This window comes from Taeniopygia guttata, chromosome 6 (genome assembly GCF_048771995.1).
Source record: "Taeniopygia guttata chromosome 6, bTaeGut7.mat, whole genome shotgun sequence".
NCBI lineage: Eukaryota > Metazoa > Chordata > Aves > Passeriformes > Estrildidae > Taeniopygia > Taeniopygia guttata.
The window spans coordinates 26,447,546-26,462,892 of record NC_133031.1 but is presented as its reverse complement, the minus strand read 5'-3'; the positions used below and the strand labels follow the sequence as shown (position 1 = coordinate 26,462,892).

Below are 15,347 nucleotides of genomic sequence, written 5' to 3'. Positions count from 1 at the left end.
CTCTGTTTCATAAAGAGGAGCCATTAATATGGAAATAGAATGTTTTTTATTCAAAGCTCTTCTGTTCCCCATTTTCGTTCTTCCACCTGCAGCTCTAAGTGATGCCCTGACATCCACACATGTGATGAAAGAGATGTAATATCGCTTTGTGAAAGGAGATACCAGGTGGGAGATGAGCAGATGAAGTCAAACCTTTAAAATGAGAGGTGACTGGAGACTTCTTGTCTTAAAAACGTCCATTAGAAACACAATAAAACAAACGTTGGAAAAAGAAATCTGTAATTTTCTATCTCATTAAAATATTGTTAGGACACACTTGTGGCTGGTCAGGCTTTAGTAATGGGCTGCTCTAACTGACATCTCTAATAATTTCTGTAATTTGGGTATCATCACATATCTGTTTGCAGGATCTAGGGATGTGGAAGTGGTGTACTGAGGAAAATGTGCTCCCCTCCAAGAGTCAACCACATATTATGTGTCAGGTGGAGACTTGGAAGAATCCACACTGCAAACAGGCAGTGTATGAAGTGGCACAGCAGTTCTGTACTGTATCAACAATTTTCATGGTTTTTATTATTTTTACAGTAGCCTCTTGAGATTTTGCTGTTAAATGTACTGTGACAGAAAAATTCATGGAAGTTATCAAGGTACTTGGTAATTCTGGAACTGTGTGCCCTGTGAAAATACCTTAATTACTAGGAAGGAGTATTCTAAGCAATATTAATTCAGCAGAGTAATACAGAAACAAGTTAATATACATGTATTATTGCTGATAGCAAAGTGTTTACTGATGTAGTTGGCATTAGGGAAAGAGAATGCAGTAGATTCTAGTTAAAAGAGTTGGATAAAAATTCTTTGTTTAAATACTTCTGCAATTATTTTTGTGATAATTGGTGATTTTTGGTATATATTCCTAATGTGACATTTTGCTGGTGTAGATGCTGGTTTGTAGTGAATACAAATGTGAACACAATTGATGAACCAGTTGCACTGAGAATTATGTTGCTTTTTTCTTCCTTTTTTAGAGTGGTTCAGTCATCTAGTCAAAGTTCAATAGTGATACTTTGTGACTTGCAAATCCAAACATACATTTTATTCTGGTCCTCAGATCAAGTCATGCCTTCCACCAGAAATTATTTTTTTAAAGTCAGTAAGTCATCAGAGCTGGCCCTAAAAAAAAAAAAAAAAAAAAAGAAAAAAAGAAAAAAAAATGTTAAAAATATCATTAAAATTTGTCAAAATGCAATAGTTTTTAATCAGAGAGATTTTTTTGAAAATATTCTTTTTCTAATTCTAATCAAACCTTAATCTTGAGAAAGTTGGAAGTGGAGGAAAGAAACAAAAATAATAAAAGTGTCTTGAAAACTAACATAAAATGAACTATAGAAGAGCCCAACCAGTAAATTAGATCATCAGGTTACAATCATTATCTCGATCAGGGGTATTGATTTTATTTTTTTTACTTGAGTGGTGCACCCAGACAAGCAAGTTGGAGAAATACAAAAATAACAGTACTCCATACTCCATGGAGATTGGAAGGCTGTAATAACAAGGGGGCTGGGGCACCTCTCCTGTGAGGCTGAGAGACCTGGAGGAGAGAAGGCTCTGGGGAAACCTTAAAGCACCTTCCAGTGCCTGAAAAGGGCTGCAGGAGAGCTGGAGAGGGTCTTTTGCCAAGGACATGGAGGATATGACAAAAGGTAATGTCTTCAAGCTGGAAAAGAGCAGGTCTAGATTAGATATTGGGAGGAAATTCTTTACTTTTTGGGTGGTGGGGCATTGGCACAGGTTGCCCAGAGAAGCTGTGGAAGCTGGAAGTGTTGAAGGCCAAGTTGGATGGGGCTTTGAGCAGCCTGATTTGTGGAGGGTGTCCCTGTTGTGGCAGGAAAACTGGAACTAGGGATGATCTTTAGGATCCACTCCAACCCACGTGATTTATGATTTCCAGTAGCATCACATGTCCATGATGTTAATGATTCCCTGAAGAAATTAAAGGAGATATGTCAATTTGGTAAGACATGTTGCTAGATCTCCACTCAGTCTTATATTTCTCTGAGTATGAGCAGAAGAAAATGGAGGCAAACACTGTAAAATAGTAAGCCAACCAAACTTTTCCATTAAATAATACAAAAATATGCACACACACTGAAGGGGAGAAAAGCCTGTAAGCAGCTGGGAGGACAGATAAGTAGATAGGGCTATATTTGTGTTTCCTTTATGAGCAGTAGCAAAGAAAGTTAATCTTCACAGTATAATTATAGAGTATATATATTTTCTTTTTCAGAGGAGGCTGGAGGCTGTGTTTTAAAAGCTCTGGCTGTGTTCACTGGAGCAGCTGAAAGAGCTGAAAATCAAGGGGATGAGGTGTCAAAGCCCTGTTAAAAACTTCATTATATTCAAGCACTTGGAGCAAGCTGGGTGCACTGTCCCAGTGTTTCTGTCAGTTCTTGGCTTGGTGAGATTTGCACACCCACCCAGGTGGGCTGAGGCAATTTAAATGCCTCAGTGCCTGGGCTGTGTACAAATGATGCTGTGTATGGCTGAACAAGACCTTTTAATCACTGCAGGGCAACTGCTGGAAGCTGATGGGAAAGATGCCAGTCAAAGTGCATTGTGACAGCCTGTCCAGAAAATCATCCACTTGATCTAACACACAAGCCTTATTCAGTGAGTTGAAGGGAAGAAATTTCATTTAAAATGTTTTTTCATAGCTTAAATATGGTGGTTATGGGTACATGCCAGAGAAACCCACAACAGTTTTCAGCAGGTGTGAATGAAGTCAGTGTTCATCTGATTGGGCCTTTTGGGACCCAGTCTGGTTCATGCATAGGTTGGCGTGTTTAGTTTTCCCAATTCAGCAGCTATTTCTTAAAAAAATCTTCCAGAGATACTGTATAAAGGAGTGCAGACTCCCATGAGCTTCAGCTTTTCTACATCATCCACTTTCCCTCGTTAAAGTTCTGCAGAAGTAGGCAGGCATCCATTCACCATGTTCAAAATCTTGATTTGGGGGCTAATCAGTAACAGGAGCCTGCAGTGCTGTGCAGGACCCAGGAATGTGTCAGTCTCCAGCAGGCATTGGACTAAGCAGCTCTCAAAGATTTCTGTGTGTGCACCTATAAAGGACAGACCCTGAGAAGGTGAAGGGGTGCACAGGTAAATCACCTGTGGATTTGTCAGGATCTGTGTCAGGAAGGCTGCACTGCTGTGTTCTCTCGTCTGTTTAATGAGCAGCATAGTGTGTTACTTTCCACCCCTGCTCTACATGACTTCTGGCCTCCTCCAGATCTGCCTGACTGGGCCACAGCACTACAAGATGGGGGAGACACAGTCTTAACACTGTAGGAAATTGTGATCCTATTAGACTGTACCAGCAGATAGGTTTTGTTCATGATATCAAGGAAGGGAGCTCAGAGTCTATAACTAGAGGGTACTTTCCTCCTCCTTTCTCTTCAAGCCACCTTGAAGTCTTAAGTTACTTGCAATATAAGAAAAAGAGATATGGGATTGAAGGGCTATCTTAAATTCGGGATCTAGTCCTGGTTAGCTGCATTTTATCCACTTAGTTTAGATCCTCATTTTAAGACATTCCTTCCACCCTGTATTACCAGCAATAGACAGCTACCTCCTGAGAATTTGCATTCCTCTATTTCCTCTGGAGCTTCCCACAGAGAGCTGTGGTGGTACAGCAGCAGGGGAGAAGGCTCCCTTTGCTGCTGCCCTCAAAGTTGTGGGGTGTGTAGACTGTAGAGTGTAGAAGAGGGTGGGTGATTATGCAGTAGGGCTCTAAAAAGTGGTGGGATGGTGAGAGTGACTCCCCACAGCCTAACAAAGTCTCACCACTACCCCCAGTTACCTGCTCACCTGTTTCAGTGTTAGCAGAAGCAGCCACCTGCTTTTCTGGGTCAGTGCTGGGAGTGACACAATTAGGAGAAGTTGGGCTTTACTCACTGCACTGCTGTTTTCTGTCGGTTCTAAAGACAGGGTGACAAACTGACTAAAGCAAACCATAGAATGGATTTGGCCCAGTGGCTGTCAGTTGAACTGCGCCAAATTGTGTCATTTCATGTGATTGGACAATGTGGGAAAGAATAGTGTTGAGATATAGGAGGGTGTGGTTAGGAGATGTTAAATCTAGAAAGCTGTCTTTAAAGTATGTTCCAGAAATAGTAAAATCTGTTAAATTTCACATAATAGGGACTGAACTAAAGAAACCAGAAGAATTGCCTCCCACACTAAGCTCCCTGGGGCAGATTCACTGACCTCTGCAAGCAAAAAAAGGAACAGAGAGTATCTGCAAAGTCTTCGTGGAGTCAATATGGTAGTAAAAGAAAAAGGAGCCTGGAGGACTCTCAGGCTCTATTTTTATCTCTGCCACATAGCAACTGTGTGATCTTGGTCAAATCAATGAGGCTCCTGTGCTCTTGACTAATCAGTGAAGTTTATCTATAAAGCTGAGAACAAAAATTTTTCTCAGCCCCTATTTCTAACTTGGTCTGCTTGTCTTGTACTTTTCCATAGGTCTTGAACAAATCAGTACCATGCAGAGAAGGTTACTTAAAGGTTGATTGTCAAGTGCTTTTGTGTCTTTGGACAAAAAGCTCCCTGTTCAGTGCTACACGTTACTATTTTTATGAATGGCAATTAGAATTTAGTGTTACAGAAACATCAGTGGGACCAAAAAATTGATGCTACCGAGGACAACATGAGCACCATCCACTGCTGTTGTTTTCATTCTGTCCTTTAAAACAAAACCAAAAACCTGCCATTCACTGAGCTGGAGGAGGGTGTCATTTTTTTAACATGAAGTGACAGATATGTCCAGAGGAAGTGGAGGAGCTGGCTTTGCATTGGCAAGATTTACGATAAGAGATTCGCATGAGTGCTGAGGCTAAAGGAAGATAAATCCCTAAAGGCAAATTCTGCCAATAATTGAATTACAAAGCCATTATTATGTGCTGAACAAAGCAACTTCATAGCTTTATTGTGACGGGATAGAGCTTGTTAGAATATTTATGCTCATAGGACAACTTTGGCATAAGGATCTCTAGGAGTACATTCCCTCTTCCACATGACTGTTGCAGCTAGTTAGTCTTTCTGTGGATGTGGAGATGGGGATTTGCTCAAATTGGGACTAGGAAAAGGGATTGCTGAGGGTCAGGAGGCATCTTAAATATATAGCTTGTTAAGAACAAAGCCATCTGCGAAATGCAGCTGAGGCACATGAGCATTTTTCATGCTGAGTAGTCAAACTGGATTTTCCAAGCAATGTCACTTTTCAGTTTGGCATTGTACTGCAGCCACCTCTGAGCTGCTCCCACTCAGCACTGATAATCTCAAAATGGCCAGAGCTGTGTGGCTCTCGTCCCACCCACCTTAGTGGAGACATGCTGTTTTGCCATTTGTCTGCCAGCCTTTGCTGCATGAACAAGTCACACCTGTTTGCCCCCAAAGCAGGTGAAGTGTGGTCACAGGAGTCCTAATTCTGCATTTGGTCACTTCCTCTGGGACATGGAAAAGCTGCATAAGGCCTCTGTGTCCATATAAAGAATGAGGGGCATTCACACTGGTTCTGTCTGTGAAAAGGACATTTGGCATTCTGGGCCATTTGCATCAGAGTCTATAAAATAACAACTTATTCTACTGCCTGTCTTAAAAGATGTTTGATCTTTGCTGCTGTGAGCATGTATGATACAAGAAATACATATGAAAAGATTGTAATTGAGTTTCTTGTGCTTATAGTCTCAGATACAGTGTGTCTGTATCTGAAGTCAAGCATCCAAAACCAAAGGCACCCAAAGCTGCTTTCCAAAATGCACAAATCCTTGAGATGCAGTCCTTATTGTCTGGTGTTTTGAGTTCATTGTTTATGAAAAAATGGTAGTTTGAAATTAGGTGCAGCAAGTAGAAGCTTTTGCTTTCTTCACAATGATGCCTTTTTGCAGTTCTGAGTGGCCTGACTGCCTTGCAAGCCTCATCAGTTCCCAGCATCCATAAACAATTGCTTTTGTCTCTGGAAGTGAAAAAAGATAGAAGAGGTGGAAACCCCAGGATAACAGGGTCTCTATTGAATTTTCTTGGCTCAGAGGAGCTGACAGGCCAAGGAAGCCAAGGTTTTAGAAATGTTTCAGACAGAGAAGATGGCAAGGGGTTGGTCACTACAGAAATATGCCAACTAGCATTTACTGTGCAATGGGCAGTGCCAGGCTGCTTTTGTTTAGTTCAGCCTAGTTCCAAACCAGGGGATGATTTGGGGTCTTTTCCCTGTGCTGCTTCTCACGGTGGATGTGGAATCTGCATTCAGAGCAATTACTCTGCTGCAGCCAGTGGTATCGATTTGTGATGCTCTCAAGTGCAGATAACTACTTCGCAGGCTTGATACTGATTAAAATTTTAGGAAGCAACTTTGTAATAGGACCATGGGGGTCCTGAATTTTTCAAAATGTAAGCGTCTTCAGCGTAAAGGCAGTGGGGTCGCTGCCTTGCACTCCCTTTGGCTTTTCTAAATCCTCCTTCTCCCAAAAGATTTTTTTCTTTTCCTTTTTCTTTTTTCAAAACATCCAGACAATTATACCAACAAAACACTTAAAGTTAATCACAAAAATAGAATAGGCACCATTCAACAGAAAGCATTGCAAGGATATCCCTGGTGTCCTTAAGTTTCTGGGAGTATTACAGAAAGCCTGAGATTAAAGGGACAGACAAAGGACATGCTGGCATTTTACCACAAAGTGAAAACATAGACTGAGGCAAGAAGAAAAGTTTGTGGGTATATGATTGTTTGGTCTTTGAGAAGAGATGCTGAAAGGGAAGAAAGGATTTGAGAAATATGAGAAGAAAGCACTGCCAGCATAGCAAACAGAAGTTGCTCAGAAAAGGGAATGGCAAATTTGGGACTATTGTTCATTTTTAGAGAGATTTCTGAGAGAAGTCAGTAGCTGAGTGGGTCCCAGAATGTTGTTCATCTGTCCCCCTGTTGTTTGTAGGGTGCTTGGTTTATCAGCTGTGGAGCACACAGCACTCTTCCTCTTCTACCTTGGGAAGGAAGCATTGCATTGCCCGTGTTGCATTGACTGTGTGCACAAAAGATAATGAGCTATGGTGGGCACTCATTAAGTTAGAAACACTGAGTTGGAGGCTTTAGTGCTCTCTTGGGCCAGTCCAGCATGTAGTTTCCTTTTGCCACATGTGAAGCTTGTTTCTTTTTTTGATAATTTTACCTTTGGTTTAAGAATCTTCCAGTCTGGTCAGAAATGGAATTTCTTTGTAATCAGTTATTCATTCTTTTTGATATTGACCCCATGGGTTTAAAACTTTTACTTAATAATACTCAGGTGTAGAAGTACATTGACTTTCTCAGCTTCTAAGGATAATGTTTTTTTCCCCCCCAGCCAAATGAAGAGACAAGAAAACCCACTGATAGAATAGCTGGATGCTTGGTAGAGTTGTGATTGATTTGGTTGACATACTAAAAATTCAAGAATTCTGATACATATCCTACAGTTCCTAACACCTTTTTTCCAGTAGATGTTTTAGGAACAGACTGTCCTATGCATGTGAAAGGATATGACTGTCTTCCTAGAGAGAGCATGTTCTCAGGGTCTGTACAACCAAAAGCACAATATTTATCTCTTGTATATGCTCACTGTGGTCAAAATTGCATTTCTGAATATCTCTTAGGCTTTTATAGAGTAAATAATAAGGCTGATATAAGCTATATAAAACATTTCTTAAAAAAATTGAATGTCCTGCTCAGGACATTTGATTACTCCTTTAATTGCAATCCATAACTCATCTGTAATTTGTGTTTTTGAAATTAGGTAATAAGCATATTTCAGGTCTGTTGTGTTTCTTACTTCGGGACCTTTATGTGATCACATGTGGGTGTCTGTAGTGTGGGTGTCCAGACATCTTAAATTCAATGGAGAGAAACAGGCCTTTCTAGGAGAAATTCTCATAACACTGTTCAGCTGATCCACAGTGCAAAACTGCCTGTTTCATCTCTCTGCCTGCAAAGAGAGTTGAGTGTGATTAGTTCAGAGTTAAATATCTGTGATGTACAACTGGGTAAGATGAGTATTACTTTATGTGGCTTTTCAGGTGGTATGGAGAGATGTATAAAGAAATATCCTAGGGCTACCATAGAACAAGACAGCATGATCCAAAAAAATGTGCCATTACAAAAATGCTGGTCAGTAAACTCTCAGCAGAATCCAGATGGAAGTGATATGTTTCTGGCTGTCAGCTCTGTACAGTTAATAATGATTTGAGAAGATGTGTATTTGTATTTGGCTTGTTCTTTACAACTGATTTTTCATGTTGGCATTTAATATTATGGGCCTGGCCATGACTTGTGCTGTCACAAATAAATAAGCCAACTGTATATCAAAGCAATGAAATGTGTGTTTTCTAATGTAGGAAGAAAGATCTGGCAGACAGGAAGTCATGGATATGGCTCTGGACTATACCTCAGACATCCTATTTGACTTTAGGAATTTCCTCCTCTAGACCTTACTTTTCATCTTTGTCATCACATTCCTAAGTTGCAGGGGTTAGGAGACATCAAAAGAAAGGAAGTCCTGTAGGTTTGTCACCAGCTGTGGTTCAGCTGTCCTTGTTCTGTACCCCTTGGGACAGTTGATGCCTTAATTCTACCTTGAATTGAAGCTGCTACAGTCCCAGTACTGGCTGTTGTGGTATGATACTAATAATGCAGGTGACTTCTTTCAGGGCTTGAGGGGTCCAGATCTTTATATGCTGCTCTTAAGGCACCTGAAAGTAAATTATGACTCATAAAATTGTCTCTCTTTTCCTGAGAAGGTGCAAAAGATGTTTCTTTTGGGGTCAGAATAGCACTGTGAGGAGGAAATTCACAAAACACCTGAGTGTAGACTCACATGCTTTGCTGCATGAGCACCACTGTTGCACTCTTAAGAGACAAAATTTTCAAATGTGTGGAATCTGTTCCTTGTTTCTTTGGAAAGTTCACATCTCCATGGAAGTGTGTGAGGTCAGGAGGAGGAGTGAGCTGACAAAGCTGTACTATGTCCTTTGCAATAGCCCAGGTGGGCTATTCCAATATTCCAGTTCTAGTATTTAAATCCCATTTAAATAAACAAGAATAAAGAGGAGAGATGCTAGCTTTTTCCTGCAGTTTTTTTAGTGTTTTTTGTCACTGTCTATCTTGAACTGAATTATAATGAGCAGGCCCAGCATTTTGGCCTCAAATCTGCTGAATGTAGCAGGCATCATAAAAATGCCCTAGGAAAGTGCTTCCTTCCCCCCTCACTTGGTGTCTATTACCAGGAAGCAGAGATTTTAAGTGGAAGTTGAATGTTTAAGGAAATAGCAACTTGCCATAGACTTTATTAAAAATGGAGAAGAGGTAAAAGCAATGCTGGTACAGAGTATTCTGAACTTCAGTCCCCAGCAAAGGAGAATAAAACATTTCTAGCTAGTGAATTGCTATATATTTTGTCAAGCAAAGGTAAGGATTAATCAGGACACAGTCTTGTTAACATTTTTATAATAGTTATTAGTTAATGCACATTATGATTAAGCACTGGAGGTGCCTCTGATTACAGTCAGTGGGAACTGAATTAGGGTCTAAATCACTGTTTGAACCTCTCTTCTGATTTCCTGAAAAATAATGAGGTTTTGAAGAGAACATCTAATTTTTCTGTCACTGGAAATGAATGTGTGTCTTCCCTCATGCTTCTATTAACTAGGAGGTCAGGCAGCTAACAAGAAACGGGTTGTTTAACCCTTAGCTTTAATCCAGGGTTATGACTTGGATGATAGGATGAAGACCAGAAACAAGACTGATGGTCAGAGATGCTGCTGAGGCAGCTGTACAGTGGGATTGGCACACAGAGCAGTCATGCATCATTCAGGCTGTCCATCAAACCACTGGCCATTTCAACTCTTCCAGGGAATTGATGAGGCCACCAGTGCCAGTCCAGGGTAACCTCAATAATGGAAGCAAAGTTTAATTCCATAAACTCCTTATTTGCAGTGCTCGAAGCCTTTATTTGTTACTTGTTAATTCAGAGGGAACAAACAGTCATTTTCAATGTGACACGTCTTTTATTAATGGAATACTGTTTTTATTAGATCAGAAGTGATAAAATGTCTCAGGATAAAATGAGTTTTTAAAACTTCTTAATTAATGAGGGAACATTGATCATTAAGAGTGTCAATTAAGCAAATGTGCATAAAATGTCCAATATAAAGGAACAGCTATAATTAGTATGCTGGCAAATACTATTATCCCATCAATTAAAGTCTTCTGTGTTCCACCCTGAACTGAAATGCATCATTCTGACCAATCCAGGAAAAACATCAAAATTTCATGTGCCAACAAGAACAGGAACAGGTCTCCAGGTGGAAAGAAGTGAAGGGGTGAGAAATAAAGAGCTTATAAGTACAAAGACATTTATTAGATAAAATGGTGGAACTTCTTTAGAATATTCAAGTTAATTTTAGGGAAAACTCCACAATTCTTTCAAAATTATCAGTTCTTGCTAGTGAGTATGAGTTTATGTCCAGCTAAACCGGATCTCCTTTGAAAGCAATTTCTCAGCCATTCATATGTTGTTTTTAATGCCCTTGTCTCAATCTTCTTTTTACAGGTCTATGATGGGGAATGGAAGAGAGCCTGACCTTGTGCACCTGGAGGCAAGGACAGTGGATGGTCGTAAGTACATCAGCTTCCAAGTATTGTGGTATACTGGGCTCTCCTCATATTCTTGCAACCATACAATACAACAATAGAAATCTCTCTTATTTTATTGATTCACTCATGTACTATGAGGAGTTTGGCTGCTCCAGTTTAGGTCTGTCAGCCTTTCCAGCAAGGGAAAATGTTGAGTTAACCAGGCTGGGAAAGGAGCTGAGGACATGGTAAGGAAGAATAGGTGATAAGCAGTAACTTGAGTTACTACACACAACACTTTTATTTCTTCTTACATGATTTTTGTTGATGGGGACATGACACTGAAGAGAAGTTCCTGGGTCACAAAGTCTAGCTGCTGTTTGTTCACACAGTACATAACATCACCTTGCTCATAGCTTCATAGTTTTAGCAGACCTGGGATACTCTGCCTAAGGTACTACTGTTAAAAATGCCCAATTAGAAACCTTTTAATGACCAGTCTGAGTGTGTTCTTCACTGTTACTGCATGTCCCGTCCTTGTCCTTCACTTTCATCAGCTTCTTTCCCTCCCTGCTTTGGTTCTTGAGGTGGTTTTTTTTTTCCCTATTTCAGGAGCCTCCTTTGCCTGCAACTCCAAAACATTTTCCTAATTGGCTGTAAATTCTCTCAGGCACCCTCAGCCACCCACTGGCCTTTTCTCCTCCCATCCAGGCTTTCTCAAGGTCTATCTTTGAGCTCCACTAACTTTGCAGATCTTTCTCCATGGATTTCTTTTCCACAACATTGGATTGCCTCAGGCAGGCATCACAGTGAATGCCCAGCTGCCAGAGATCCAGTCATTTTAATTCCTTATTGTTTCCTCAGTAAATAGCAGTTTTCCTCCAACATAACAGGAAAGTTTTTATCATTTGCAGTCCAGAAGTTTTAATGATACCTTGAATTAATTGTTTTTTAAACTGATAAAATTCCCCCTTGAATTGTACCCTCAAATGCAGTGGTGCAACTTAAAATGTGCATTTTGTCATTGGAAAATTAAAAAATATCTGAAAAGTTAATTGTAAGGTATTCTGGTTTTTAACTTAGGAAATGTAACTTGAAAGAGAAGTTTTTGGAATATGAATTTTGAAAAGAAACAGTTGCGATAGAAACCATTAAGTTTTAAAGGTCTTTTCATTTCAAGATATGTAGGATTAGTGACAGTGAAAGAATGTATTATCTCTATTTCTTATAATTTGTGATCTGTGATTATTATTTCTCCCCTCAATTTCACTTACGTGATGTGGCAGCAAGGCTGAGAACATGAGGCTTTCTATTTCTTGGGACATGCTAAAAAGAAAAAAAATTCTAACAGGACAATGTCTATTTCAGCACAAAATACTACTGTTAGAAGTCATTAAAACCTTGAGGTCATTGAGAGGATGTTTAGGGAGCTGTATTCTAGTGATGCATTTGAGGGATATTCATCTCCCAGTGGGCAGAGAACAACCTTAGTACTGGGCTCTCCTTGCTAGAACACCAGTAACTCTCTGTCTCTGCTTTCTGATTATGGCCTGTCTGTGCACTTAATTTATTGTGATTATGTACATAATGTAAAATGTTTGCAAGGACCAAACAAGAGTTCCTCAGCAGGCATAAATCAGTATACCTTCAGTGGTGTTGAATTACACCTGCTGAGGATCTGGCTAGCCATGTTGCTCTTGAGTGTGCATTCTCCCTACATATTTTTTCTTTTTTTTTTTTTTTTTTTTTAGCTTGGGATCCAGAAAAAATGTGGACTCCTGAACAAACTGTGTCTAATCAAAGTAGGGTGCAGGTAGTGATGTGCGAGCTGAGTACAGCCTGCTCAGTTTCTATTGGTGGAGACATTTGCAGGGCTAATTGCTGCCTTTTATGGTTTTCATGCTGTTGTTTAAGTTTTGGAGAGCACCACGCAAATTCTCATCTTGTGGAATGTGATGCTTTTGTTTATTTTTCAAAGGCTTCAGGCCAAATCCATATCAATTTGGGGCTGAGAGCATGGTGGTAAAACTGTTTTTTTCTGGTTGGAAGAAGTTCCTATGAATGTTATCTCACATTTCCATTTGTACACTTGGTGTCCCTGGTGTTTCGCTTTGATTTTGGAACAGGATCAAAGGCGAGCCAGTAGTCAGCAGGAATTGTGATTTTTTTTTTCTTTTTGTTTTGGTCTGGCTTTAGGGCAACACCCCAGTAAGACAATTAATCCCCTATGGTTCTTAATCACACAATAAGCTTCTCTTTGTTGCATTCACCACCACAGCCAGCAGGCTGATGGTGGAAGTTAAATCTAGGTTTGCTCAAATTCAACCTAAAGTGCTCTCAGAAGGTATAAACTTAATGACACATAGGGTTCAGGTTTCTGAAGAATACATAAGATCCTAAAATTAACAGGCTTATCTGATTTGAGCTTGGTAGAGTTATCCCAGTAAGGCCTGATTCAAGCTAATTAAATGGGAGGTAATTTTTTTTCAGGTGGTGCCTATGGAGGAATCCAGACTGTTGGTGCAAATTAGAAAGAAGGATTCCTACAAGGCATTTGGAGACTAACTGGGTACCCACTGGCCCTCTAGAGAATGGCAAAACTGACTCAGAGGATGTCTACATGACATTCTGTAGACAGTAGAACAACTATTACATTTATGAGCCATGCATTGGCTTTTGTAGATAAGAGACCAATTTATTTAGAGTAAAGTTTTTAATTTTTTTTAGTGTGGATGAAAGAAGCTAAGGGTTTTTCTAATGTGCTGGCAAAAATGTAAAGAGCTCCTGATATTTAAAAAGTAGTTTTGTTTTCTTTGCTTTTCTTCTGCTGTCCTGATTTACATAGCAGCTTTTCCTACTGAAAGATAATTTAGGTGCTGCTGTGATGCAGGTAAGACCAAAGTCTCACCTGGGGCCAACAGACATGTTCTGCTTGCTGATCCACAGGGATTGAGCATCTGGCCAATAGTGCCTGAATCACAAAACTGCACTAGTACTTTAATTTCTGTTTTCACAGGAAATTGCTGGGAAGAATAAAACAATCACTGTTGTGGAAAAAATGAGTAGACAGCCTAGCCTGGCAGTCTTTTCCTAACATAGCTACAGTGGTGAATTAATTCCTGTAGTTCCCTAAACCTATGCAGCGTTTTTTTGTTTTTTCTTTTCCTGATTGTGGCTAGGTTTTTTCCTGATCATGATTAGTATTTGTCCTGGAGAATGGCATCTGTAAGTTTCTCTCATTATAGCTTTATTCCAGACATGGTGGAGGGTATACTTCCCTGTGTAAAGAAAGATTTCTGATGCTGACATGCAATGACGAGTAGCAGCGGGATAAAACTAGATTTGTGAGTAGTTAGTAAATGGGATGGTTTCATTTCACTGATCTTCATTATTGGTTAATTGCTTTGCAGTTGCTGAGTCCTGGAGAGTTGTGAGCATATTCCCATACCATGCATGTTTCACAAATCAATATTCAGACCAGCTGGAAAGAACAGTCATTTTGTGTGTTTCTCAAAAAAAAAAAAAAAAAAAAAAAAAAAAAAATTAAAGCATCGGAGAACATTTATTTAAACTGTGGAATTCATTGCCATGGGAGGTTGTGAATGCTGAAGATGTACATGCACTGCTAAGGCAACCTAGGCTTGTTTTATTAGTCCCTGAGGGACAGGGGTTACAGGCCTGGGTCTTTCAGTGACGTATGTCACTACCATGTCCTTATGGGTCATTAGTTACAGTCATGCTGCAAAAGAAGAAACTGTCCTGATGTCTAAGTTGCTCAGTAATGAACTGGGATGCTCCACAGAAAATCTGTGCGAGAAACAGATCATTGACTACATTGTATAAACATCTGATTTGTCCCAAGTGGCTTTACTGATAGAGGCAAAGACACATTCCTCAATGAACTAAAGACGGGAAAAATATAAATTATATGTGCAGAGTACAGCGACCATTTTCTCTGACCCTCCCTGTGATCTAATAAGGTTTTGAGAAGACATACATGCAAGCTTATGCTAGGAAGTAGTGGATGTTAGGGTTTGATATTTAATCCAAAAAAAGCACTTGTCAACAAAATATCCTGAAGAAAGTCCCGTTGCTTTAGGAAGGGATCTAAAACTCTCCTGTTTACTTTTGCAGAGGCCAGCCAGCCTCCAGTAGCCACCAATAACATTCCTTCTCCACCAGCAAGCCAAGAAATGTCTCTGGGACAGGTTGGATCCATTTGTATTTGAAAACATATGAGAATGGTGCTCAAGCTAAATGGAGAAAACTAAAATATTTCATGATGGGTCCCCCTGGCTCTTTTTTTTCTTTTTTTATTGTGTTAGCTTTTGCAATTCTCTTTCACCACTGAAACAGATTAATTATGTCAGAGGTTTCCCTTACAAGATGTCCCCTCTGCTGTGTTCTGTGACATTTCTTGCTTCTTCTTTAGAAATAGCTGCCATTCCCTGAGAAGATTCCTACTCTGGGTGTCTAAACCTGTCAAAAATGAACTCATCTGGGGGTGTAAGATCTGGGAGTTGCTATGTTCTTCTCTCCAGGCACAGTGTGACTTTGTTGTTGTATATTAAAAACAGCAGCTGTTGTTGGAGGTGAGGGTTCTGGAAATGAAAAGCATAATGTCCTAATTACCTATGGCAGGGAAAACATCTGTGTGAGAAAACTAATGAAATTAATTCCAGAGCTTAGCAAC

General features: G+C 39.9%; 1 protein-coding gene across 3 annotated transcripts in view; it reads left to right on the top strand.

Moving 5' to 3' along the window:
• The window catches only part of LOC100226716 (VPS10 domain-containing receptor SorCS1), a 258,047-nt gene that overhangs the window by 171,301 nt on the left and 71,399 nt on the right, over positions 1 to 15,347 (top strand). For all 3 annotated transcript variants that reach the window (XM_030276370.4, XM_041717188.2, XM_030276368.4), the window contains exon 6: positions 10,632 to 10,696. In XM_030276370.4, coding sequence (XP_030132230.4) covers positions 10,632 to 10,696 — 65 coding nt within the window. The remainder of the gene's footprint in view (positions 1 to 10,631; positions 10,697 to 15,347) is intronic.